At 54.2% G+C, this 24,994-nt stretch overlaps 4 protein-coding genes across 7 annotated transcripts; 1 reads left to right on the top strand and 3 right to left on the bottom strand.

The window, feature by feature from the left end:
- Positions 1–767: 767 nt before the first annotated feature.
- On the bottom strand, positions 768–7,285 carry taf3 (TAF3 RNA polymerase II, TATA box binding protein (TBP)-associated facto). 2 transcript variants are annotated; one of them, XR_015858981.1, is made up of 10 exons: positions 7,244–7,285; positions 6,462–6,715; positions 5,564–6,320; positions 4,515–4,757; positions 2,675–4,449; positions 2,446–2,564; positions 1,991–2,252; positions 1,763–1,869; positions 1,230–1,681; positions 768–1,126 (listed from the first exon to the last, which is right to left on the bottom strand). XR_015858981.1 is itself a non-coding variant. In XM_088378225.1 (9 exons), exons 3-9 carry the CDS (start codon positions 5,727–5,729, stop codon positions 1,567–1,569), a joined length of 2,787 nt encoding a protein of 928 aa, XP_088234351.1. In that variant the 5' UTR covers positions 5,730–6,320; positions 6,462–6,715; positions 7,244–7,285; the 3' UTR covers positions 768–1,566. The 2 variants fall into 2 exon arrangements, 1 of the variants encoding a protein (XP_088234351.1); XM_088378225.1 differs by having other exon boundaries at positions 768–1,681.
- Positions 7,286–7,384: 99 nt separating this feature from the next.
- Positions 7,385–17,965, bottom strand: LOC148397194 (uncharacterized). Of its 2 annotated transcripts, XM_088378219.1 has the most exons (17): positions 17,879–17,965; positions 17,467–17,761; positions 13,206–13,354; positions 13,024–13,119; positions 12,873–12,945; positions 12,429–12,520; positions 12,217–12,354; positions 12,024–12,121; positions 11,927–11,943; positions 10,645–11,853; positions 10,021–10,552; positions 9,024–9,930; positions 8,821–8,934; positions 8,603–8,756; positions 8,429–8,534; positions 8,171–8,352; positions 7,385–7,788 (listed from the first exon to the last, which is right to left on the bottom strand). In XM_088378219.1, exons 5-17 carry the CDS (start codon positions 12,907–12,909, stop codon positions 7,706–7,708), a joined length of 3,669 nt encoding a protein of 1,222 aa, XP_088234345.1. In that variant the 5' UTR covers positions 12,910–12,945; positions 13,024–13,119; positions 13,206–13,354; positions 17,467–17,761; positions 17,879–17,965; the 3' UTR covers positions 7,385–7,705. The 2 variants fall into 2 exon arrangements, with proteins under 2 accessions (XP_088234345.1, XP_088234344.1); XM_088378218.1 differs by lacking the exons at positions 17,467–17,761; positions 17,879–17,965 and adding an exon at positions 13,686–14,396.
- On the top strand, positions 14,203–18,434 carry LOC148397193 (ankyrin repeat and SOCS box protein 13-like). Its single transcript, XM_088378297.1, has 6 exons — positions 14,203–15,295; positions 15,698–15,897; positions 16,109–16,259; positions 16,710–16,844; positions 17,169–17,360; positions 17,488–18,434. The coding sequence occupies exons 1-6, from the start codon at positions 15,214–15,216 to the stop codon at positions 17,634–17,636; spliced, it is 909 nt and encodes a 302-aa protein (XP_088234423.1). The 5' UTR covers positions 14,203–15,213; the 3' UTR covers positions 17,637–18,434.
- Positions 18,345–22,786, bottom strand: LOC148397192 (neuroepithelial cell-transforming gene 1 protein-like). 2 transcript variants are annotated; one of them, XM_088378262.1, is made up of 12 exons: positions 22,479–22,782; positions 21,662–21,728; positions 21,477–21,536; positions 21,276–21,383; positions 21,033–21,206; positions 20,885–20,947; positions 20,713–20,809; positions 20,246–20,322; positions 19,860–20,117; positions 19,594–19,764; positions 19,320–19,506; positions 18,345–19,192 (listed from the first exon to the last, which is right to left on the bottom strand). In XM_088378262.1, the coding sequence occupies exons 1-12, from the start codon at positions 22,622–22,624 to the stop codon at positions 18,897–18,899; spliced, it is 1,704 nt and encodes a 567-aa protein (XP_088234388.1). In that variant the 5' UTR covers positions 22,625–22,782; the 3' UTR covers positions 18,345–18,896. The 2 variants fall into 2 exon arrangements, with proteins under 2 accessions (XP_088234388.1, XP_088234387.1); XM_088378261.1 differs by having other exon boundaries at positions 19,320–19,764; positions 22,479–22,786.
- Between the last annotated feature and the right edge of the window lie 2,208 nt (positions 22,787–24,994).

Raw genomic sequence — 24,994 nt, 5'->3', positions numbered from 1 at the left:
ACCCCCCTCGGACAGCGCTCGTGGTTGCGATGCATTGCGCTCCTGCCGCGAGACACTTTTGCCTCCACTGGCGCTCTCACTTGACCCAACTCGTACTTGCACAACACACTCGTCCACCATTTTTCACCCCCAAAATACCTCCATATTCGACAGGCACATTGGGAAACATTGAGGAACGTACAGTACAGCAGCCACACTGCAGTGCTGGCAAGGAACCGAGAGACAATCGTCAGGGTTGTGAAACTCTTCCCAGTGGATGACATAGGTCTGCATTGCACCGCCCCCTGGTGGCTACGCCAGAACGGGTAATGACGAATTACCACCGTTCACGATGCATTAAGAATCGGAGTTTGGACATTTTTGACGTTTAATTCCTGTCTGTTTTGAATCTGAAGAATGCCGGGGATGCTTTTACATTTGGCGGGTTGCGCTGCTCATCCTCAGATCATCTAAGCTTGTTTTCTTTTTTTTTTTCCTGCGTGAATATTTTAAAGAGCCATGTTGAAATCCAGTTGCGTGCCGCTCTATATGAATGCGCCGACGCCACAATTCCCAGTGCCGTGTTTGCTATACGTGCTCTGCGATTGGCTGGCCATCGGGTGGGGCCCGCCTCCCTCTGGCAGGCAGGCAGGCAGGCAGGCAGGCACGGGGAGAACATGCAAACTCCACACAGGAGTGGAACCCCGCACGTGTTAATGGGTGCTGCCCTGCATCTGCCGTCAAAAGAAGCAAGAAGTACGAGAAGAAAGTCAAGCTCCGAAACCTGGTTTGTCAAAATAATGTCTATTATTTTGGGGGGAAAGCAAATGGGAAAAAAGCCACTGACAAGCCAGTGAGAAGTGAACAGTACAATTTGGGAGAGTTGCAAACATTTGCGTCTTTCAAGTCTGCCGGCGCCGACCGACTCTCGCTCTTTCATGTGGGCTATCGTCGTCAAATCTGCAAAGCAACTACAATCGCAAGCGGGGCGACGGCGTGACACCGGGACCCAAAAACAGACCACGCAGGCTCGCTCGGCCCTGGCGCAACTTCCCATTTGGAAACAGGCAACGCGTTGCCCATCGTTGCAAGCGCTCCAAGCTGGACCTTCGGAGAGGGACGCGCCGTTTGGGGACCCTTTCCATGCCTTCCATTCGAGGGAGGGAGGGAGGGAGGGAAGGAGTCAAAATAAAATACAAACTTTTCAATTTAAAAAAATGTACAGAAATTACAGAGCGTTAAAAACATACCTGAAAACGCAGTCACCAAGTTGTGTGCGAAGAAAAAATAAAGAAAAAAAAACAAACAAAGAAAGCACTTGGCTTGAAAGTTGCTATTTACATTTGTACACTGCCGGTGGGGTGAGGGGTTGTAATTATGTACACGGAGAAATGAGAATGAAGGAAGAAATTGTCAATGTGAGCATTTTGGTGAGAAGATTGCCAGGCTCATCATCTGCTGTGTGCTGGTTAAAAATGTAGCCCCCCTCCCTCCCCTCCCGCCCAGCCCCAACTTGTTGTCTGGGCTAACACGACTAAAAATGCTCCACTTTTTCCCAAAAAGAAAAATGCGCCTTTTTGCATAGACTTAATGCGGTTTGTGTTTCTTCTTCTTGTGTTTTTTGTCCTTCTTCTTGCAGGAACATTTGACACAAAACCACTGCTGGTCCGCAGGGGGCGCTGCCACAATTCCCACGCAAACCCTGAACACAGAGCACAAAGCCACATGGTCACCATCTTCTCGGGGGATTTAGCGAAGGAAAAGGTCAAGGGAAGCAGCGTACCAGTGATACCAGTCGTCGCAGTCGTCGCAGCCAATCATGGGGCTGCCGTCGTCGGGTTTGTCGCATCCGGGACAGATCCAGATCTGATTGCCGCTTTCGTCTCGAATCTAAAAGCAAAGTGGTAGGAAACGCGGCGTCACGTCACGTGGCGTCACGTCACGTGGCGTGGCGTCACGTCATGTGGCGTCACGTCACGTCACGTGGCGTCACGTCCGTCGACTGGCTCACCACGTAGGTGCTGACCGTCTCGGTGACCACGCTGCGTACGGGCATCTTGAGGGAGGCGGGCGAGGACAGCGGCATGGCCGCCGACAACAGCGAGGGCGCGGGGGCCGGGGGTGGCGGCAGCGGTGACCCGGCCCCCGTGCACGCCGGCAACAGAATGGGAGGCGGCGGCGAGCGGGGACGACCGGCGGGAGTCGACTTGGAGGCGGGCGTCTTGGGAGCTGGAGATTTTGCTTCCGAGTTGGGAAGCACCTTGCTGATGACGCTGGAAAGGAGGCAGGACGACGACGACGACATCATCATCGTCATCGTCATCATCATCTCACCTGGCTATATTCAACTGTGCATTTGACCTGCCTCAAACTGAATCCAAAGCATCTAAAATGCGATCTTATTTTGTTGAATGCCAATGAAGAGCCAAATAAAATGGAGAAAAAAGGAAGGGAGCCGGGCCTCACATTTTGTCCTGGCCTCCCACTCGCAGCGTCAGCCTGGGAATGACCGGAGAGGGGAGCACCGGCACCGGCAGCGGCACTGGCGGCGGCAGCGGCAGCAGCGTGGAGTCGGCGGCCTTCACCTGGACAAAGAAAGGCAACTTTTTGTCATCACAGGCAACGTCCGTGGATGCGGTCACAAAGTCGGGACCGAGTAAGTCCTTTCATTTGGGGAAATAAGAAGGCGAAAAACCTTCTCCAATCGGAGTCTCTCCTTGTCTCTCTCCTTGTCCCGTTTGTCCTTGTCTTTCCTCTTCTCCTCCTTGTCGCGCTCCTTCTCCTTGAGCCTCTCTCGCTCCTTCTCCTTCTTTTTCTTCTTCTCCTTCTTGTCCTTCTTCTTGTCTTTGCTCTTGGCGTCCTGGAGGAGGACGGGCAGGGAGGGTGCCGGCGACGCCAGCGGCGGCGGGCGCTGGCCGAAGAGGGCGGCCAGCTCGGCGGGGGCCCCGCCTTGCTTCTGCCGCTCCTCCTTGCTCTTGTCCTTGCCCTTGTCTTTCTTCTCCTTGTCCTTCTTGCCCTTGTCTTTCTTTTTGTCTTTGTGCTTGTCCCTGTCTTTCTTGCCGTCTCCGTCCCTGCTTTTGAGCTTGACGGCGCCGTCGGCGGCCAGCGCAAAGTCCCGCTGGCCCGGGAGCTCGCCGTCCTTCCAGAGCATCTTGCCGTCCTTGGACGGGTCCTTGCTCTTGTTTTTCTCCTTCGTCTTGTCTTTGCCCTTGCTCTTGTCCTTCTCCCGCTCCTTGTCTTTGGGCTTCTCCTTCTTCTTCAGCTTGCTCTTCAGCTCCTTCTTCAGCTTCTTCTTCACGTCCGCCGCCAGCTTGCTTTTCTCCTGGAACGCCTTGAGCAGGGGTTCGGGCGTGGGAGGCGAGGCCGAGCCGGACGAGACGTCCTCTCGGCGCTCGGGCGTCTGGGCCGGAGGCCCGCCTCGGTGCGCCTTCCGGATCACCTCGTCGATGGAGTCGTCTAGGGTCCACTTGCCGGGGCCCGGCTGCAGGTGGAGCGGCGCCGAGAGGCCGGTCGCGCCCGGCACCGAGAGGCCGGGCGCCGAGAGGCCGGGCGCCGAGAGGCCGGGCGCCGAGAGGCCGGTTGCGCCCGGCGGGGCTTTGGGCGCAACCGGCTCCATGATGGTCAGCCTCCTGGGGCTGGAGAAGCCGTTGCTGTCCGAGTCGGAGCCCGAGGAGAAGGCGAAGGGGTCGGGCTGGCGCTCCGAACACGCCTTGGCGATGACGGCGCTGATGGAGTCCTCGATGGCGCCGTTGTCGGGCTCCGCTTTGAGGAGGGGGCCCCGCTCGGGCTCCTTGCCGTCGAACCGCAGGTGGATGTTCTCTTTGCCCGACAGGGGCGGCGGCTTGTGAACGCCGTCCACCCTGCCACTCGGGGGCTGAGGAGCTTTGGCCACAACCGGCGCCTTGGGGCTTTTGGGACTTTTTGGACTCTTTGTCCTGCCTGGGGATTTCTTCCTCTCCTTGGACGTTTTCGGGGGGGAATGAACGAGAGCGCCGCTGCCCGAGGCGGGAACGAGCCCCTTCGGGGACTTAGTCCTTTGTCTCCCCGGCGACGAGACTTTGGGCTTTCTCGCGGCGGCGGCGCTGCCGCCGAGGGCCTTCGGATCGGGATATTTGCCGACGGGAGGCTGAGGTCTGAAGGAGGGCGGAGCCCCGGCCGGGCTTTCGGGCGACGGCGGCTCGAGGTCGTCGTGAGAAGGCAGCATGCCCGGAGGAGGCACGCGCTGAGGGTTGAGCGAGGTGAGGGGCTCCCGGGGCTCGGCGGCCCACTCGGGGCTGAGGCCGGAGAGCCCGCGCGGCCGCTTGGACGTGGGCATCATGCCCAGCGCCTCGTCGGGGCTGTCCAGGGGCCTCTTGAGCGGGTGGTTCTCGTCGTTGACCGCCTCGTCCTCGTCGTCCTCGTCCTCCTCCATGGCCACCTGCATGGCTTCGGCCGAGGTGCCCGTGTCGGGAAGGACCTCCTCCTCCTCTTCTGGAAAAGGAGACACCAGTTACAGGCGGGCTGGCTGGCTCCTTTGGGATGGCGGCTGAACTCACCTTCTTGTAAGGAGACCAGAGGCGGCATGTAATCGGGAATATAGTCCCTGCGCTCTTCGGCGAACTGCGCGCCAGGCTGAGGGAACTGCAGGACGTTGTTCTTGGCGACGGGGAAGGAGGGCAGCTGCTGGGGGAAGGCCACGGGTTCCAGGTTGTTGACATAGTCGTCCAGTTCGCTCAGACTCACGCCCAGCAGCCGGAAAGCCTGACTCACATCGTCCAGGACAGGATCCGTCCTCCCGTCTGCCACGTCCGTGCACAAAAGGGTTAGGCAATAAAAACGAAGGTTGAAACTTCAGTGGTCGAAACTTGGATTTCAAGCCAGTCTACCGCATTTGCTAAGTTCAACAAGGTTGTTTTGAAGGACAAAACGTGATCTCGTGGCCCCAAATGATCAATTGAGCCCCAAAACGCCATTTTTGTTCAATCGCCAATTTGGAGAGCGACAACGCTGGACGGATCAACAGCGTGTGACCAAATATTAAGTTGACCAAACTGTAAGACTCAAGTACCTGAAAAATGTACTCCAGTCTCCTGTTGGGGCGCTGGTCACACTGGCCCGGTTTTGTGTTCTTTAGATTGGCTTGAAGAGTTTTACGCAACGGAGGCAGGTTGGCTTATCTTGACTTTGTTCTTGTTACTTACGCTCGAGACAACAGACTTATTTGAGTTTTAAAAAAGAAGACATGACAGACAAAAGTTTCAATTGAGAACGTGAAACCGTGATTTTTATCTAATAATCGAGCTTGATGCTATGCTCTGTTTGGAAAATGATCATGACGTATGAGTGAGGGGATACTCACTCGTGGTACGACAAAAAAGGTTCGAGATGAAACAAAAAAAAACTAGAACTGGAACCACCAGTTTACCGTACAGTCGAGTCGAGTCGAATACATTTCGACAACTTCCCCTGGGCGGCGCTAGTCTGAGAACAACAACGTGATCCCGTGCCCAAGCAAACGAGCAAAAAGGAAAAGAAAAGGGGGAAAGAAAAAAAAACCCAACGCTATTTGCAGAACAGTAACGGGGTCAAGCCATCGAGCACTTACACAGCTCCGAGTAGCGATGGCAGACGCGGCCCATCTGCTGGATGTATCGCTGCAGCACATCGGCCAGCAGGTCGCAGGCGGTTAGCTGAACGGCGTCCCAGCCCAGAGCCTGGCAGATCTGCGCCACCGACACACGCAGCAGCGAGCGGCCATAGCTCTCGCACATCGTCGGTAGCGCTCCTTCAATCCCGCTCAATCCCGTCTCCAAAGCACGCGGCCGCTCGTCATGGTTCACCAAAGCCTCGCTTGGGCGCGAGGAAAACCGCTAACGGGGCCAATTTGGCTCATCTACTTCGCTAGGTGTGTTGGCGCTTTTGCCAGAGTCGCCATCTTGATTCGTTCGCTCGACCCATCCCCGAAACGCTCAGTGCGCATGCGCGGGAACACTGACGCTCCGAGGAGGCTGCTCTCATGATGCGTTCGGGCTGACTGGGAGACCGCAACAACCACGGGCCGATTTCTACCTGTGCAACCTCCCGGTCTTAGGTCCTCGCTCCTCTGTTGGTTGCGCCTGCCAACCGAGCTCCATCGAGGAGAGCGACAGAGGAGCGAGGAGGGAGAGGACAAATGGATGGAGAAACGAGACGGTCGTTCCTCGATGACGCCATTTCATGGAGACGGCAATTAAAGATGGCGTCACGTCATTGACGTTTGTCACAAATCACTCGTCTCCTTGTCGGAACGTCCACTTTAATGCTCAAACACGATCAACCCGGGTCCTCTTCACTAATCCGATGGTGAAGTGGACTTTCCCTGCCTAAAGAGAGAAAGAGAAAGTGAATCATGATGCTGGTTTCATAAGCAGCAAACATGTTTGTACCCCCACGTAAACCTTATGACGAGATGCCAATGTTAATCTCTTGAATTCGGGGGGAAGTGAACGCAGCATATGACTCACGTGATCTCGGCGAAGGAATGAAACTAAAAGTCCACTCCATCTGCTAAGCCGCGCTTTGAACACACGGGTGAAACATGACAAGATAACTTGGCTGTTAAAGGCTCCGAGGAAGTTACGCTCCAACCAAGCAAGAGTCGGGACTTCAACTTTGTACGTTTTAGCTGCGACGTCCATTTCCTCTTCTCCCTCCCGCCGTGTGACGTCAGAGCCGTCGACGACGACCGGAAGTTGATACTCGAAGACAAGTACGGTTACTTGTGCAAAAAAAAAGAAAAAAAAAAAGTACAGTATTGGTCAAGAAGAAATTAGCCGATTTCTTAAATTGGAGTAAATCAAAACATGAATGATTAAAAAGTTCACGAGCTATGATGTAGTTCTGGTTCCTAATCAGTATGACATCTGCAGTCTGCTCATTTAGTTGAGCATTGATCAATAAGATAGCATCGCTCAATGATATGATTTGAAACTGAAATATGCTTGTGTTAAGACACTCTGCTAAAACAAGGTCCGATTCAATTTCTTGTCAAAAAGTCGTGGCTGGCATCAAGCCAGCGCACTCCTACGATACGGCTCGGTTGAACATGTTTGCATTGTTTCATTCAAAAAGACTGGTACTAACTGAACTCTTTAAGTTCACACTGTGGAAAACTGCGTTAGCGACTCCTCCTTTGTGTTTCTGTGTTGAAGCCTAATCGTGATCGTGATCCATCCATGTCCTGAACCGAGTTCCGAGTCCCACTCGTTGCACATGAATGGAATTGACACCGAGAGTTTTTTCTCACCTGACTTGTCAATGAATTCCTTCTTTTGTGTACTGCGCTGCGCTTTCATTGGCTAATGTGCTTCTTGTGTGGGCGCGGCTTAGCTGCTCCCTCGCTCGGTTGTGTCTGTTGCCAGAGGAACTGATGATGTCACGTTATGGCTTCTATTGGTTCAATTCGTTTATTTCATGAGTTCATTGCAATTTGTCAAAACATCATATATAGATTGCTACACTTGAAATCAGACCTCCACATAAGTGGTCCAAAAATCTTTTACAAACCATTCAATATAAATCTCCTATTTAAATCATCAGCTTAGAAAGGCACACACCAAAAAACAAACAGCAACATGATGGATTCGTATAAAACTCGCTCGGCTAAAGGTAGTACGGTTTTAGTTAATCAAGTCGTGAGGTTTATTGTTTGCATCGAGTAGCCAAGTGCAAGTGCGCACAAAAGACTTGAGGTCAGGCGGGACAGGCGTCACGTGGAAAAAGCCGTCAGGAAGGAGTCAACGCTCGCCGTCAGAATTCCGTTCTTCTCAAATTGGTCACCGAGCCTCGTATCTGGAAGAAGACAAGATCTTTTCTGAGGCGGGGTGGGGTGTGTTGAAGCCATCTGATTTGGTTACCATTGGAAACAACTTCTGATTTAGCGCTGCTGACCAGAAGTGAAACCGCTAGGCAGAAAGTCCCACCCCCTTTCTCCTGTTTTGGTCTCGCTTCCAGTTCAGCTCAGCTGGCAGCCAGCCGGCCGGCCAGCCAGCCAGGCAGCCAGGCAGCCAGCCGGCCAGCCAGCCAGCCGGCCGGCCAGCCAGCCAGCCAGCCAGCCAGCCAGCCATCCAGCCTTCCAGCCAGCCAGCCAGCCAGCCAGCCAGCCAGCCAGCCAGCCAGCCTTCCAGCCAGCCAGCCAGCCAGCCAGCCAGCCAGCCAGCGCCATGTTGCTCACCCGTTAGAAAGACAGGAAAGCGAGCGGCGATATTCTGGAGCTGCAAGTGCAGCAGGCAAGCAAGGTAGTCGGGACGATCCCTGGACTTGGCGTCGCATTCGTGGTATGGCAAAAGCGCACATAGTCCCGTCTCTTGGGACCAGCTTAAGAAGAGCTTCTTCTCCTCAGCTTCTGCACTGAACCTGGACGCACGCGGGAGGAGCTGAGGCGCTTTTAGCCTTGGTCACGCACGGGCTCATTTGGAAGCGAGCAGCCTACCTTGCATTCTCTTTCAATCGCCGACTGTCTCTGTAGTGCAGCAACCACTTCCACTTTTCCCTCTGGTTGAGCTCTCGCAGGACTTCCGAGAACCTTCTGGCCGTGTCTGAACAGTGGGCACCGAGCCATCAGACGTTCGGACCGAGGCAAAGCGAGCCGTACTACGTTACGTACCCAGGCTGAGGGCTTCCAGGGCCGGCCCATCAAACACCACAAAGCCTCCGCTGAGAAAGAGTTCTTGATGGGTGCGATTCACCAGATCGTGCGGTTCGTCGATGCCCGCGAACAGCACGCCCGGCGACTTTTTCAGCTCCAGTAAATGGGGAACCTGAAGCGACAGGTGCAAAAACCAGTCCACCATTCCAGTCGTCCAATCCGTGACTCCTTCCTACCTCCGAGAGGTGCGCGGAGATGTCTTCGTTCCTGACCACGATGAGGAGAGACGAAGACTCGAGGAAGAACTGGCTCGGCCGGACCGCCGTGTGACCCGCTGCTTCTAAACACGCCTTTGGAAAGTTGAACAAGTTGCGTCCACGCTCGATCACAATCAATCAATCAATCAATCAATCAATCAATCAAAGCATGTGTTTGCTACCTTTGTTTCGGCAAAGAAGGAATCTTCTGACGTGGCTAAGATGTAGAATCTGTAGTTGGTGGATTTCACGTGCCAGCGATCCTCATCCGCTTGGAACGGCCAGGATACGGCGAGGGGGGGCGGGTCGTCGGACGGGCCTTCCGCCGCGTCGGACTGAGCGCTTTCGCTGGCCTCGAGCCTACGTGGCGACTCTTCAAGGGTCCTTTTCGGAGAAGCTAGGACAAAGTCTTTTTCTGTCCGCTTCCCAAGCCTCTCTGCATCAGCACGGCGGACGTCTCGGACCCCATCTGGCCCATCTCTTTCACGTTCTCCGACGAGGAGGCTTTGAGCAAGCATGTCATCTCGGTGAGCGGCAGCCCCCGCCGCATCGGCCGGGCCGATCTCACCGACCCGAAGCACCGATGTTCTGCACGGGGCCCGACGCGCCGCGCCGTCGGCAGAGCTGAACGGAAGCTCGACGAGCTCCGCTTCGGTCCTTTCAGTCGGACTCCGGGGGCCAGAAAAGTCCCTGGTGGGGAGCTGTTCTTCCGCCTTCTCACCTGGCCCTTCCTCCGTTAATCCCGCAGCAGTTGGGAGTTTTCTGGTTTCAGAATCAATGAGGTCATTTTGGGCCGCTGCGCTCAAAGGTACGCGGCGGATGCATCGGGTCCCCTCCGCACTCGCCGCGACATTGGGCGCCGCCGAGGTCCCGCAAGTGGAAAGCGGCGACGCATCCGGCACGGCCGGTGGAAGCGCAAACGGATGCGCCTGGCTGGCGTTCTCCGCTTGAGAAGAACAAGCGTGGTCATTGCGCTCCGAGCCAAAGTCAATCAATCTGGCGGTGGAACGGCTGTAGAAGAACCCGATCCACATGTGAAGGACGAGCCGCGCGTCTCGGCCGGACTCGCCGAGAGACGAATCCCACGGGCTGCGGAAAGGGAAAAAGATGAGAGGTGGCTCGCTCGCTCGCTCGCTCGCTGGCTGGCTGGCTCTCTCTCTCTCGCAGCTCCGTACGTACCCGTGCAAGGCCCGGAGGACGGTCCTGTCCTTTGGATCGCACGAGAACCTGCTGTCTCGGCTAAAGTCGTACTTTTCCGTCCACTGGCGTGTCACAGCCACGGATCCGTCTTTGCAAAGAAAGCTGCGGTGGCGCCGGAAGGCCTGGCTCCATTTGCTGCTCCAATGCTCTTTTTCCTTTTGCTCTTCAGAGGAGGCCCGCGGCGGCCTGTGAAGCAATCCACTGGAACCGCTTAAGGGGGCCACCCGGAAGGGCGTGCCCGCCAACGGCCACAGCGGTAGCGAGTACGCGTGTTCTTTGGACAACAAAGAAAGCAAGTCGCCGCCGCCTTCCACTTTGGGCCCGAGAGCTCGGTCGCCATTTTGGCTCGGGTCGCTCTGCCTCCGAGGCCGCCGCTCCGCTTCTGACGGAAGCGTCTGGCGGTCGGCCCCGAGCGCCAGGTCGGCGAGTAAATTCAAGGCGTCTGTCGCCGGCTTTGGCGTCCCGACCGCTTCTTTGGCGCGGGATGATGGCCGCTCAAAGTGCATCCACCCTGTGCGCACAAAACATAACAGACAGTGAATGGCGCCAGGAAAGGAGAAACAAAAAAAAAAAACAACAACAAAAAAAAAAAAACAGACTCACATGTCTTTTGAAAGTGTTCCCGTGAGATGTGGAGCTGCTTCCTGAGTGTTTTCATTCTCTTCCACTTTGGGTAAATGGACGGAGGCCTGGACACGATTTGGCCTTTCGGGCCTCGCGTCTCCTCCGGCGGCCATGTGGGCTCCGAGCCGTTTGGCACGGAGGCCGTGCGCTGGGCATGGAGCCTGCTTTTCTTCCCACCGGGCTGCGTCTCGGCGCCGAGAGCTTCAGGATGGGAATCCCGCTGATGTTTTGTCACGGTCCTCCTCCTCCCTGGTGCGTCGTCTTCCTCCTCGGCGGCGGCACCTTGCGGCCCGAGCCCGTCTTCACCGCTGCGCTCTGGACTTCCCGTCGGCAGTTGCGGAGCCGCTCGGTCCGCGTCCGGAGTTACGGGAGGGCTCGGGAGCCGAGACCCAGCGGAGAAAGTTGAGCCGTGAGGAACCAAGACTCTTCCGCATTCGCTGATGACTGGCCACGCCAAGCGGCAACGTTCCGATCGGTCTCTCAGGGGAGCGGCGCCGCTCGGCACGGCGCGCTCGTCGGCCGGCCGTGCGGGAAACGGATGGGAGCTGGCCTTTCTTGGCTGGGACCGAGGCGCCCGCCAAGTGGTTTTCGCTCTGCGCCTCTCCACAGACGGCCCTTTTGGACTTTTCATTTGCTCATTTGCTGGCGCATCCGTCCGCAGGCAATCCGAAGGCCTCAAAGGCTCCTTTGCCGGACTCTTGCGGGTCACGCTTTGCTCCGAGGTGAAGCTCACGATCAGCTCGGCGGGAACGTCGTGAGTCGGCAAGCTTTCGGCTCCCGCTCGCCAACGCTTTGGCGCCACGGTCGCTTCGGCTCCCGCGCTGCTCGTCTTCTCCGACAAGGTGGCGGGAGCGGCTTGACTTTTCTCAAGGTGGGGGGTCCGGAACGTGCCCACTCCGGGACGGTGGCTTGCGTTGGGGGGGTCGTTTGCCGCACGTGTTTGCGCCTGAGCGGTGTGTGCGTCCAACGTCGCGGGGCTGTCTTTCGGGCCCGTATGCAGCGGAGCGGCGAGTGGCGCCGTGGGCGCGTCACCGGGAGCGGCGGGTCGCAGGGATGGACTTGGCATCAGCGTACGCGTCACCACGTCACACAGGCCTTGGCTTGTTTTCTCCACTTGGCCTTGGGCCAAACGGAGTACGGGCAGAATTCTTGGAATTTGACATGAGACGAAGCCAGGCGCTTGGGGCTCTGCGACAATCCAAAGAAAGGACATGTGGCGCGACTTGGGCGGCACGGCTTCTTTGGATCGGCGCTTACGTACCCTTCGTTGCCGACGCTCTGAAAAGGAGAACAAATGTTTACGTTTCTGTTGTTCTTTTTCTATTTGCGTCAACTCACTGACTCACTCACTCACTCACCTTCTCTTTTGATAGGAAAACGCCACCACAGCAAAGGGGCAAGTGAGGCTGGGCGCCGTTTGCTCGCTTCCGTCGTCGAGCAGCTCGTAAATGTAACACTGCGGAAAGGAAAGGAAAGGAAAGGAAGGCAGGGGGGGAGGGAGGCAGGGAGGCACGTCGCTCCAGAACCCCCTTCGGCCGACGCCTTACTTACTTGGGTTCTCTGGAAGGCGAGCGAGAAGCCGGTTTGGGCGGTGACGGAGGCCAGGTGCTGCGACACGTGGCAGTCAAAGCCCGGTGTGGGCGCCAAGACATCGTGACGGCGGTTCTCGCAAACTCTCTTGACTCGCCCCTGCGGCACGGACAACGTCAACGGACAAGTCGAGCGAGCGAGCGAGCGAGCGACGCCCGGCGGGAAAGTACTACCGTAGTCAGCCTGATGATGGCCACGTAGCCCGATTGTCCGTCCCGCCAGCGCTCCGGGCCCAAACAGTCGGAGAACATGGAGATGTAAATGCCTGAAAGACAAATGAAGGGAGCCAGTCGGGCGACTTGCAAAATCTCTCTTGCCGGAGAATATTCAAGAAGCCGACCGTTGCGGCTTTCCCGCTTTTGTTGATGGTGGCGGTGAGAAAGTGATGGCAGCCCGCTGGCCTTTGACTGCTCAGCCCGTACCTTGAGCAAAAGTCCACCATATTGATTTTCGTTATTTACACGCGGGGCTGTAACAGCAGATTGTTGAGCGCTGTCTTTTTTTTTTTTTTTTTCTCCTTTCAACAGTATTCAGGCAAGCTCGCTGGCGCGGGATGTGAACGTGACGACTCCCAAGTGCGCCATTAATGGGGCTGCTTGAAAAGTCTTTTTTGTTACCTTTTGAGGGGTCTCCCAAACTGGAACAGGAGCTCATCCCAGTGAGTACTCCAGTTTGCCCGAGCGCATTGGCCTGCAAAGAGCAAAAGATACGAATAACCGTCAAAAGTAAGACGAGCAGGGAAATGTGATTGAACGGAGAGATTTGTACCTTGTGAACGTCATCAAAGAGCAAAAAGCCATAAGTCTCCTCCAGGTCCTCTTCAGAATAGCCCGCTTGTTTTCTCTTGGCTCGAAAGGCGGCGTACTGCGTGCGTCAAGTGGGATACAAAGCTTCATTGATGTCTTTCTTTGGCCGCTTAGGCGTCAGCGTTCCGCGAAGCTTTCGTTCACCTTTTGGTTCAAGGCTGGGTTTTGAACCAACGAAGCCCATTTGTATCTGAAGGACAGCTTGGACTCTGGGTACAAGAAGGCACTTTGGAGCGGAGCCAAGATTTTCCGTTGAAAAGCGTCCGAATGTTCCCTCACTGCTATTAAAACACCTGAATGGGAAGGGGAGCAGAGCACAGCACATTGGCTTGGCTTGGCTTGGCTTGGCTTGGGAAGAAAGCAAGGGCCAAATGCACACAGAGAGAGAGAGAGAGAGAGAGAGAGAGAGAGAGAGAGAGAGAGAGAGAGAGAAAGAGAGAGAGAGAGAGAGAGAGACTCCTCCATTCCATTCCATTCCATTCCATTCCATTCCATTGGTCTCGCTCGTCGTACGCTTACGGCAAGCAATAAATACACAAAGCACAAGGTCGAGTCTGTTTTGGGGCTAAGAGTTGGATTCACGTTGATTTATGAAGATGAAAGTGAAAGTTAAATGTACTCAACTCGAAGCGGAATCGGTTCCACTTTCCATTTCGGAACTTGTCAGCTGTAACGCTGTCCTCGTGTCCGTCCTCGAAAACAAATGCTTCTTGGTTGAAACATGACCCTCCCCAAATCAAGTGGCATTCAATCTACGTAGTCCCAACCGCGCAAATCTACTTTCGCTTTGCGCCCGCCCGACCGCTCGTGAGATGAAGGGGAGACAAAAATAGAAGACACACGCATCGTTGATCGGCTCGTTCCAAACCAGGAAGTCAGGTTCCCCGGCCACGTAACACACGGGAACGAAAAAAAGAAAAGAAAAGAAAAGAAAAGAAAACGAAAAACAAACACGGCCCAGCGACGACAGCAAAACCTTGGATGAATTCCGTTTTAGCTCGTCAATCCGACGTAGGTGAAAATAAAATCCTGTAGTGACGGAAAGCGACGCGGCTCCACTCGAAACGAAAGCAAACCAGTCACCGGCGGTCAGCCACCGCATCCATTTTGAAAGTTGTCAAAGGAAAGCTCGAGCGAGCGAGCGAGCGAGCGAGGGAGCGAGAGGACGTGCTGTTCGATCGTGGGAGTCGCTCACGCACGCGAGCGAGCGAGCAAGCGCGCCCACTCGTCTTCTCAGCTGTTCCACAACATTGGCCGTCCATCGCCCGATATGTTGACGACGTACGACAATGTTTAGTACTTGACAGGAGTGCTCAACTTTTGGTCTCCAACTTGTTTGGAGCCAGCCGCATGGCACTAAAGACGAGAAGAGACGAAAGACGACGCTCGTTCTGTACGACGTACGCGACTGTGCTTCACATCATTAAACGTCAAACATTGACAAGTATTTACAAATATAAAAAAAAGACACTCGAAAACTAAGTCGATTCAAAGAACATTTATCGCAAGAGTCAGTGTGGTTTTCAATCCATTTTAAAAAAATCTTTATTTGTATTCTTCTATGCAATCATATCTCGCAGTTGGTTTGTCAAGTATTTGCCATGTATTTTGCGTTTTATAAATGAAAGCCAAAGAATTTTAAAGTGGCCCTTACATTCGTCCGTTTTTCTGAATGTGGCCCTCAAGCAAAAACGTTTGGACACCCCGAACGAAATATACTGCCCAAAAAAATTACAAAGTATTGGGACAAGAACAGACAAAAGTGGCCCAAAGCTGACAAACGTTGATCAAAATCTGACAGGAAATTGTAAAAAAAAAAGTCTCAAAAAGCTGAAATAAATCTGACCGAGAATACAAACATATATGTACCCTTTCAATTACGAATCTATGAAAGCCAACTAACTCTGACAAAAAAGGGACAAAGATACGACCGAGAAGCGACAACTAGCTTGCGTATTTGTGGTCACGTTGTAGGCGATGACTACACTTCCCAGAGTTCTTTGCTTTCGCCCGATCTCGTTTGAACGACGGACGGGTGGACCGGAGAGTGGGCGGGCGTGCAGGCGTGCGCGCACGGCGTTCTTTTTGCAGCAACGTCCCGCGCGCTGCCGCTGGCGCTCGCTCGCTCGATGTGACTTGCATCCTCCGTTGAATGTTCCACGGTGCGCGGTCGAGCGAGGAAAATGACGGCATGGAGATAACGCGCAACAGGCCGTCCATGTACGGAGACATCGGTAAGCAGCTTAGCACTCTGCCAGTTGCCATTCCAAACAGAAAGAAACAACTGCGCCTTACCTTGCAACAACAATTCATCACTTGTTTTGTGAACAAAATGGAACTATACAAGTCCAATCCAATTGTAAATGATGCTAAAGTCAAAAGAAGAAATGTTGATTTTAAAATGAATGAGCTGTCAAAGTTGTCTCCCCCATTTTCAGCCGAAAAGAATCCAAATAAATCATGCCATTCCAATCAATTCCGAATGTGTCAGCACGTCGTCACGTGTTGATAGGATTCGCTCAACACTTTCCACTTTTCTCTGCTTGTAACCTGACTGACTGACTGACTGACTGACTGACTGACTGACTGACTGACTGACTGACTGACACTGACTGACTGACTGCTTGCACGTACAGCTCACGGTCTGGGCTTCTGGACGGAGCGGTCGGCGGTGCACGAGGCGGCGGCGCAAGGCGGGGCGGCGCGGCTGCAGCAGCTGATCCGGGACGGGGCGGCCGTCGACGCACCGGCCGTCGACTCCGTCACGCCCTTGCACGAAGCCTGCGTCCGGGGACACGCCCGCTGCGTCGCGCTGCTGCTGGCCGCCGGGGCGCAGGTCAGAACTTTGCAACCAGGATGCTCAAATACAGGGGGAAAAAAAACCCAAAAGAGATCTGAAGCCGTGACCGGATCGGATCGCCTGTCCCTTGGAAGATAAATTATTTGGTCGCAAAGTGATGGTCAATGAAATGAAAACAAGTCTCTTGGAAAAAACAAAGTCAAACTCCGCTGATGAGGGTGGGCTTTTTCCCCCGATGAGCCCACAGGTGGACGCCCGCAACATCGACGGCAGCACGCCGCTGTGCGACGCCTGCGCCGCCGGCAGCCCCGAGTGCGTCAAGCTGCTGCTGGAGCACGGCGCCGCCGTCAACCCGCCGTTCTTCACCTTCTCGCCGCTGCACGAGGCCTGTCTGCGAGGTAGCTCACATCAGCAAAATCAGCACGTGCGCCATGATGCGTGGGTGGGTGATGGAGGTCAGGCAGCCACGCAGGCAGGCAGGCAGGCAGGCAGCCACGCAGGCAGGCAGGCAGGCAGGCACACAGGCAGGCAGGCAGCCACACAGGCAGGCAGGCAGCCACACAGGCAGGCAGGCAGCCACGCAGGCAGGCAGCCACGCAGGCAGCCAGCCACGCAGGCAGGCAGGTAGCCAGGCAGCCACGCAGCCACGCAGGCAGCCAGCCACGCAGGCAGGCAGGCAGCCACGCAGGCAGGCAGCCACGCAGGCAGGCAGGCAGGCAGGCAGCCAGCCAGGCAGCCAGGCCCCGGGCGCCCGCCTCTTAAAGGCACCGACCTGACTCTAGGTCCATTCAATACATCACAGGGCATGTTTCCAAAAACCCCCATCTGATTGTAATGTTTGTCGACAGGCAATTTGGATTGCGTGGAGCTGCTGATCCAGCACGGCGCCTCCATGGAGGCGCACGACTGCCGCTACGGGACGCCGCTGCACGTGGCCTGCGCCAGCAAACACTACCTCTGCGCTAAACTGCTCCTCAATGCCGGTCAGTGGAAAACAAACAAAAAATGCCCAGCCGGACCACCTTCACTTGGCAGTGTTTCACATCTTTTTGTCACGTTTTTGGCACCTGTTTTATGCTTCGAGTTTTGTCTGGTATTTTTTCACCCCCTGCCCCGCGGGGCCTGCAACCGGCCTGCCTTGGCCTGCCTTGGCCTGCCTTGGCCTGCCGTGGCCTGCCGTGGCCTGCCTTGGCCTGCCTTGGCCTGCCGTGGCCTGCCTTGCCCTGCCGTGGCCTGCCTTGCCCTGCCCCGGCCCGGCCTCCCAATTTGATCAGGTCTTCCAGTGCAGCTGACATTTTCTTTCAAAGGCGCCAATGTGAATGCGGCCAAGCTCCACGAGACGGCGCTCCACGCCGCCGCCAAGGCGCGCCACGTGGAGCTGATCGAGCTGCTGGTGGAGTTTGGCGCCGACCTGCACGCCCGAGACAACGCAGACAAGAAGGCCGTCCACTACGCGCCGCTCGGATCGCCGGCGCATCTCTGCTTTCGCTTCTACGAGGGTACGCACGCGCACACCGACGCTCGGCGGCCGCAAACATTTGGGATGTTTTGTCACCGTGTGGAATGAAGGCTAATCGCAAGTGCTAACCATCAGCATTGGCCTACCTTGTGTGTTTTGTGGCGCAGACACGCCGCTGAGCCTTCAGCAGCTGGCGCGGTTGGCCCTGAGGAGGATCCTGGGCGTGAAGGCGCTCCACGTTTTCTCCCAGCTGGATTTGCCCAAACGCACGCTCGCCTTTCTGTCGTACGCCCCGGCTCCCGTCTTCCGAGTCTGACCAGCGTTTTGGAAGCCTCACTCACGCAGGCACGTTGGGATCTTTTTTTGGATGGACTGGCCACCGAAGCCAGATGTGCCGCCCGACTTCTCGAGTGTGACGCTTACGCCCCTGCAATCATTGAACTCCAAAAAAACAACAATATTGTTCTGCTAACCGTAAACGAATCCCTTTTTTGTTTTCATCTGACAAGATACAACAATCATCCTTCCCAAAGGTACACAAGAAAAAAATGAACCCACCTACTACGTCTGTTGACAAAACCTTTAGTTAACACAAGGCTGGGCTTGGAATGATTCCTGTTTTCACTCTTCTTCTTGCAAATGAACAGCATCAAACATCATGGTGTGCCACCATCTAGTGGTCAACAGTGGAACGACACCCAAAACACTGGAGCCCAAACAACAGCTACAAACTGTATATATGTATAGATAAAAAATGCTGCAAAATAGCAAACCTGCGGTGGAGTGGAGGTGTGTGTGTGTATATACATACATATATATATATATATATATATATACACATACACACACACACACACACACACATTTGTAAATCACACACATGGTTCTACCTTTGTGAATTGTGTATGAGCCAAGATAATAAAGGAGACTGCTCTTTGTTGGAGTTTTGCACTGGGCCAAAATGGAGGAAAGATGGGCTCCCTTTTTGTTATTTGTTCAGCAAATACAAGCAATCACACTCATGTCAAAGACAAACCGACCGGCAGGTGTTTATTTTCGCAGGGCATTCCATTTCAAGGCTCGAAATAGAAAATAAAAACGGTTTGTCATTTCATGATGCAAAGTTGCAACGACGTCAACAAGAAATGTTAAGCGGGACTGACTGACTGACACACATAGAAAAGCCCAAATTCAATGATCCAATTTCACTTCTTTGGTGGGAAAATGGTTGCTTTTGACGGCACCGATTTAACATGAAAAAAGGCGTTCAAACAAATGGTGCCACTGTGTGCCGCCGGGGCACGCGACCAAAGAAAAAGACATCGCAAGCCGTCTGCTGTCCGGCGGCCTCTTACCATGTCACGTGACTTTTCTCTTTGAAAAGAAATAACAATTTTCAGACCAATGATTTGAAACGGAATCATTCGAGCGGCTGCAAATCGCAAACTTAGTCAACATACAGCACATGACAAACATGGACGGATTTTTTTTTTTTTTTTTGGTCTTATGTTCAGTCTGCTACAAGGATTTGAAACAAAACACGGACGGACGGGATAAGCGGTGAAGCCGTTCACCTCTACACTCCCGTCTCCTTCCTGTTTATGGAGCGCCGCGACCTTTGCGGCCTGAGCTGAGGCCCCCCCTCCGGACAGTTCTCGTCGCAGACGACCGCCGAGCGTCGCTTAGCCCGCGCGACCGCCGCGCCGCCGCCGCCGCCGGCCGGAGCGTGGCGCTGTGCCGTGGCGTGGCGCTGTGCCATGGCGTCGCGCAGGCAGTTGAGCCACTGCTGCTTGTGGTAGACGTCGTTGACCTGCAGCGTGTGCGACTGGCCGTGGGACGGGTCCGAAGAGCTCACGCGGAAAACGTTCTTTGCTGGAGGGAGAGAAAGACCAAAAAAAAAGATTGAGGACATACTTGTGAGGAAGATAGGATCAAGTGCAAAAGAAATGGACATGCGCTAGCTACTTTCAGTGACGCAAACTCAGACAAATTGATGGACCTTTGTCGGCGCTGGCGAAAGCCCCCCTGAAGGAGCCCCCCATGCGGACCTCGCCGTCCTGCAGGTCTTCCAGCGCCAGGTCTCGCACGGGGATGGGCTGCCTGTACACCTGGAAGAGGCTGCGCTCGTTGCGCGTCACCGGCCGGGTCAGGACCAGCAGCTCGGAGAACAGGAACACGTGCAGCCTCTGAGAGAGGCACGGCATTTGCATTGGAAATGGAGGCAGGAAGCAGACGACGAGCCCTTCTCGTGGGAGCGGACGCCGCGCGCTCACCAATCCGCTCTTGTTCCTGAGCTCGCCGTGGCACAAGAGGCTGCGGCAGATGTCGATCAAAGGGTCCCGCTGCTTGGGGTCCAGATACTCCAGCTTGTCCACGTAGTACTGGCACTCCGACTCGCCTTTCCTCACGTTGATGTCGGACAGAATGTCCTGGATGATGCACACCTGGGCGGCCCAAACACAACGCGTCCGCTTGGCTTCAAAGTGGGGGAAGGAACGCACGGCTTTGGAGCGGCGGCTTGCGCTTTCGCTACTCCTACCGCCCTCTCCAGGTTGGCGACGTCCGGGTGCTCGGCGGGGGTGTGCCTCATGATCTCGCGCAGCAGCAGCGGGTACTTGACCAGGCGCGAGCGCGGGATGTCCAGGAAGCTCCACAGGTCCAGCTTGCGGCTGAAGGGCGACTCCAGGCAGCGCTGCAGGAAGTCCTGCACTCGCCGGTCCTGCTTTTTCTGGTCCAGGAGCGCCTTGGCCGCCAGCTGGTTGCTGCAGTAGTTTCGGTAGGCGTTCAGGCCCGGGAGCTGCCGGGAGGGAGGGAGGGAGGGAGGGAGGGAGGGGAGTGGGGGGAGGGAGGGACCACCGCCCGCGTCACGCTTTGATGGCGCCAAAACCGACAGCCCGGCCAGGCCGGTCCGGGCGCCTCGCTCACCCAGTCGATCACCATTTGTCCAATCTGGGCCACCGTCCCGTCGGGGCTGGTTCCGTGGGTCAGCTTCGCCAAGAGATCTGCAAGAAATAAATCCAAACGTGGCGGCGCTCAAATCGACTCGCTTTGCATCTGCGTGAAGTCGCCGAGACCCGACAAAGGCACGGTTGGATGTTGACGTGAGGCGAGAGTAACCCGACCCGATTGTTTTGCCGTCAATTGGCTGATGGGCCATTTGACACGCAAATATAAAATGTTCAACAGTTGCCAGCCGTGAAATCATTCTGGGTGTCTGTGTTAGGCTGCCCCCAGGTGGCCAGAGTAGACGGCGCCAGCCACATCGAGTGCAATGGAATTGAAGCACAAAATGCAGCAAATGTGGCACGCCAAGAAGATGGAGGGATTCACCAAACGGCAAAAAGAGAAGAGGAGCGGCCGCGTGCGTGCGTGCGTGCGTGCGTGCGGCCTACCCTGGTGCAGCGGGATGTACGCATCCAGATCGCCAAAGATGTGCTCCAGCTCCTCCTCCGTCATGATGGCCAGCTTGAGCATGGGGTCGTGGTACGCCTGGGCCCAGCAGCCGGAGTTATTGCCCAGGCCCGGCCGCAAATGAGCGCGTGATGGTTTTTAAAGCTCTCAAACCTTTCGTGCGAGCTGGAGATCCTCGATGAGATCCCGCTCGCCCCGGAAGAGCTCGTAAATGGCCTGGGGAAGAAGAGCGCTCGGGTTACTCGCCTGGACCGTGCTGCTTCCTCACCGGTTGCTCCAAAATGGCTGGCGGATGTCAAACCTCCTGCCTCTTGATCTCCTTAGGGGAGAAGGAGCTTTTCTGGTGAACGTCCAGCGTCTCCGACCACAGCGTGCTGTTTCTGCGCTTGCTGGGCGTGGGAGCCACAGCCACAGCCGCCGCCGCCGCCTTGCCGCGGAGCGCCGGAGACTTGACGTCCCCTCGCAGCGACATGGACTGGGAACGCCACTTGAGCATTGAGTTGGACAAGTGGCCGATTGCGGGACGAGTGATTATCGTCGTTACCTGGAGGCTCTGGCCGAAGCGCCGCACGGCCCCGTTCTTGGAAGGAGACATGAAGTTGACCAGAGACGACACTCTGGCCAGCGGCCGTCCTCTCTTGTTGGTCGGCTCCTGACAAAGGCCACAAAGTGCACGCTCGTAAGGACGTTGGAGAGTCCGAGTTGAGCCAACACGAAAAGGTGCAAAATTGACAAGGACTCTCACCTTCAGGTCAAAACCGGACAGGCTGACCGAGTCGTCTTCCTTTTCCTTGCGTTTCCGCTTCTGCGGCGACAATATTCGCGTTTCAACGAGACGACTTCTTGTTTATCTGTCGTCGCTACAATTATGGGGTTGAAGAACCCCTGAACTGGCTTTAAGGGGGGGCGTGGTGCTAAGCTTGTACTCACCAGACTGAAGTCCCAAGGTGTCCCTGGAGTCAGAAAGGTGAAGGAGCTTCCTCTCTGCAGTAGAGCTCTAATAAGAAGTGGCACAAAAACATCAGCGCAGCACACTACACACTAGAAGACATGCCGTGAAAATGAAAAAAGTAATATAGAGTATAAAAACGGAGTAAATGAAAGTTCCAAAAAAAAAAAGAACTGATTTTGCTTGAACAATCCGCAGTGTGTTTACAAAGCCGAGCTGCACCCTCCTGCTGCTATTTATATATATAAAAACAAAAAAAACAGCCTTGGTATTGTGAGTCTCAGCGTGGACTCGGTTCTAAGTGGATGACACCCACGGGTTGATCCGAATGATCCTGTGTCCTACTTTTACAATTCAAGTAAATGGAGAAATCTGGAATCCTTGACAACTGAATGTGTTATTTCAACGGATAATGGCCTTATATTAAACGGTGTTTTTTCTTCTTCTTCTTTTTTTGAACAAAACTGCAATGTACGCACAAGCCGATGAACAGTTTTATTTTGATTGCTTGTTGGTGTGGTTTGATCGGGACTGTTGCGTTCGGATGCAAGTGGTAATCCATATGACCTAAAAGCATCATGAGCTGCACGCGTAGCTAAAATGACCTTTCGATAGATTTGATGAAAACGCTGCGCTCGAGTTTGAGTCATGTGATCCGAAATGTCCGGATTCTCGGACGCACGTGAACGCATCGTTTACCAATCGCAAACAAGCAAAGAAATCCGTTTTTGTACGTTTCTTGTTTTCGTAGTAGCGCTACAGAGTGTGCAGTAGTTCGGTTTAAACACGTTGATGTACTTGTTGGAGTTATTTCGGCGGAGCATCCTCGGCGAGGGTTCAGCAAGGCTGCAGACACTGGCGGTGGACAATCTCGATGACGTCCGACGAAGCTTCGTCTTTTTCCCCAACGGCGCTGCCGCTTTCACTTCTTCCCCCTCTTCCATCTCGCCGAAAACTTTCTTAGGTTCGAAAACAAAACCTTGACGTGAACAGAATGACGGAAATGGCTCGGAAATGAATTGTAAATGTAACAAAGACAACCGACTGCAAAAGCTGAGCACAGGCAACACGGCGGAAGTTTGAATATGGCGGATTATTGTAAACGGACCAATCAGAGAAGAGAACGCTACAACTGGGAGGAGCCAAGGAGCAGAAACTTCCCAACTTGTTACGCTCCCTTTGCAAATACAGGAAGAAACTGTGACATGAATTCTTCACTGCGCTTGAGCACAAGTACAGATCAGATATTTTTTGTATCAACAGTTACAAAGAAGACTAGTAGTGTCTCGGTCTTTCCGGCATCCATCAAATAATTCCACTTAGATTATTGACAAACCGACATTTTAAATATACGGCGAGAGTATATGAGACAATGACAGCAACTAAAAGTCACAAACACTCAAGAGCACGGTTTAGGATTAAGACAACTTTATTCACATCTATTTTTACATTTGACTCGCTCCTCCGCATGGATATGAAACAGCGCCATCTGCTGGATCTGGTGAGGCACTGAATCGCCACCGCGCACTTTTACCACCCGAGCGGTCGGTCCACAAATACAATACATACAACTTCATGGATATAGCGCATTTCACCCCACCTGGACATTGAGAAAACGGTGTGAGTCCACCTCCCAGAACCCTGATTTCATGTGGTGCTAGACACGGTACAAACATCTACGTCACCAAATGAAACCAGTTTCTGAGTGCGGTCCTTAAAATGAGAGCTCAAGTTCAAAGGCACAGACATTGAGAATGATCAGCACGTCGCAGTTACAGAAAGATGCACGATAAAAGCCGACAACTGCGCCACAAACTGCACGTCATTCATCGACACACGCACAGAAAAGCTCTTACACACTTGAGTGTGAGGAGGAGTAGCAATCTTTAGCCCGATTCTTTTGTGGACTGGAATATCGGGCCCACCGTGGGCCGCCCACGAGTTTGTATTCACGTGTTTCCAGGAGTCTGATATCTTCGTCCGGTCGCGCTCTTCTCGGCTGCACTGCTTCCAGCACCTGTATGGGGAGGTCACGAGGAGTTTTTGTCCAATCGCTCTTCAGCCAGTAAGTGGAGGCTCGGCTCTTGGACTCCCGCTCTGCCCAGTCATGCGTCGTCACCGCTGTGCGAATGTTTGGGAAGGGGCGTCGGCTCGGCTCGGCTCGGCTCGGCGGCGCGGCGCGCACTGGCAACCGCCGGCAACCGTGTGAATTACTGAAGCAGCGAAGTGACAAGAAAAGCGCGTTATACAGCCAACGCAGGAAATTGAGGCGGAAAATCAGCTCAATCTTCATCTCACTCATCTCCAATCACGCATGCAGGCTCATTTGAAGTGCAAGAACAGTTCTGAGCCAAACAGTTTCCTGGCACCGACACACTGAATCACCCACCACCAGGGGTTGGATGCGCTTTGGCAGTAAACGCAACTCACTACATACTTTGGCAGATAGTAAAAACAAAAGATAGTCAACAAACAAACGTGGCTTCAAGCTGTTGTGGCTTCACTACCAGTTGAAGCTGGCTAACCATAAAAAGAAAAACACACATGTGCTTTAAGCAAAACCAAAACAACACTTTGACAGTACAGACATCCTTTTCTTTCGAGGAGCTAAGTGACGCAAGAGGTTTGGGTGGCAGGTAGACTTCCATCGCTGAGAGCCACTTCACAAATCAAATCCTTGTACAGTCGAAAGAGATTGGAATGCTTACCATGCATGCACACAAGAGCTTGTTCCTTTCTCGGAAGCTCCATCGCTGCTCTCCAGATAAAAGCAGAGCATCGCGCATGCGTGCGATGGAGAGGAGCCCAGCCTTCTCTTACCTTCCTCTTTCCGAGATCTTCCCATCAGTGAGCTGTTCATCCTCTGCTTCCCCACTTTTAGCGAGGTAGCTGGTCCACGCGGACGCGCACGTTCACTTTCTCTCTCGCGCGCGCTCAGGCGCGCAAAACAGAAAGCAACGCATCCCCACATACGGAGCATGACGAAGCAATTTTTGTCCCATCACACACTTGTTGGAAATAAACCAGGACAAGTGCTTATAGTTTGTGTACTTGAGTAGCTTTTTCAAGCGTGCGTACTTGAGTTTTATTTTCTAACAGCAATTGACTTTTACTCGCTCCATTTGAAAACAGACGTGTATTTTGGAAACGAAACAAGACAATTTCACTATGTTGTGGCACATTAAGGAACGGATTGAACACAAACTGCGCAGCAAAACATGTAGACAAACAATAGAATGCATTTGTCTTTTCTCCGCTGCAAAGACTAATATTAGTGCCGTACTGATGAGCTGAACCATGTCAATGAACAGAAT

The sequence above is a fragment of the Syngnathus floridae genome, chromosome 6 (assembly GCF_059516105.1).
Source record: "Syngnathus floridae isolate MCC-2025c chromosome 6, RoL_Sflo_1.0, whole genome shotgun sequence".
Taxonomy (NCBI): domain Eukaryota; kingdom Metazoa; phylum Chordata; class Actinopteri; order Syngnathiformes; family Syngnathidae; genus Syngnathus; species Syngnathus floridae.
This window is presented reverse-complemented; position numbering and strand designations above follow the sequence as displayed.

Bases quoted from the DNA above. Each gene is read 5' to 3' on its own strand.
- taf3 (XM_088378225.1), bottom strand. From the start codon at position 5,729: ATGTGCGAGAGCTATGGCCGCTCGCTGCTGCGTGTGTCGGTGGCGCAG. The intron at 4,450-4,514 runs GTGAGTTCAGCC...CTCCTTTTCCAG, and splicing joins TCTGGTCTCCTTACAAGAAG to AAGAGGAGGAGGAGGTCCTT. The intron at 2,565-2,674 runs GTTTTTCGCCTT...TTCTTTGTCCAG, and splicing joins AGAGACTCCGATTGGAGAAG to GTGAAGGCCGCCGACTCCAC.
- LOC148397194 (XM_088378218.1), bottom strand. From the start codon at position 13,713: ATGGAAAGTGGAACCGATTCCGCTTCGA. The intron at 10,553-10,644 runs GTGAGTCTGTTT...TTGTGCGCACAG, and splicing joins GGAACACTTTCAAAAGACAT to GGTGGATGCACTTTGAGCGG. The intron at 8,353-8,428 runs GTAGGCTGCTCG...GCGTGCGTCCAG, and splicing joins CGATTGAAAGAGAATGCAAG to GTTCAGTGCAGAAGCTGAGG.
- LOC148397193 (XM_088378297.1), top strand. From the start codon at position 15,214: ATGTTCCACGGTGCGCGGTCGAGCGAGGAAAATGACGGCATGGAGATA. The intron at 15,296-15,697 runs GTAAGCAGCTTA...TTGCACGTACAG, and splicing joins GTCCATGTACGGAGACATCG to CTCACGGTCTGGGCTTCTGG. The intron at 15,898-16,108 runs GTCAGAACTTTG...ATGAGCCCACAG, and splicing joins TGCTGGCCGCCGGGGCGCAG to GTGGACGCCCGCAACATCGA.
- LOC148397192 (XM_088378261.1), bottom strand. From the start codon at position 22,624: ATGGAAGAGGGGGAAGAAGTGAAAGCGGCAGCGCCGTTGGGGAAAAAG. The intron at 21,384-21,476 runs GTGAGAGTCCTT...GGCCTTTGTCAG, and splicing joins TGTCCGGTTTTGACCTGAAG to GAGCCGACCAACAAGAGAGG. The intron at 20,323-20,712 runs GTAGGCCGCACG...TATTTCTTGCAG, and splicing joins GTACATCCCGCTGCACCAGG to ATCTCTTGGCGAAGCTGACC.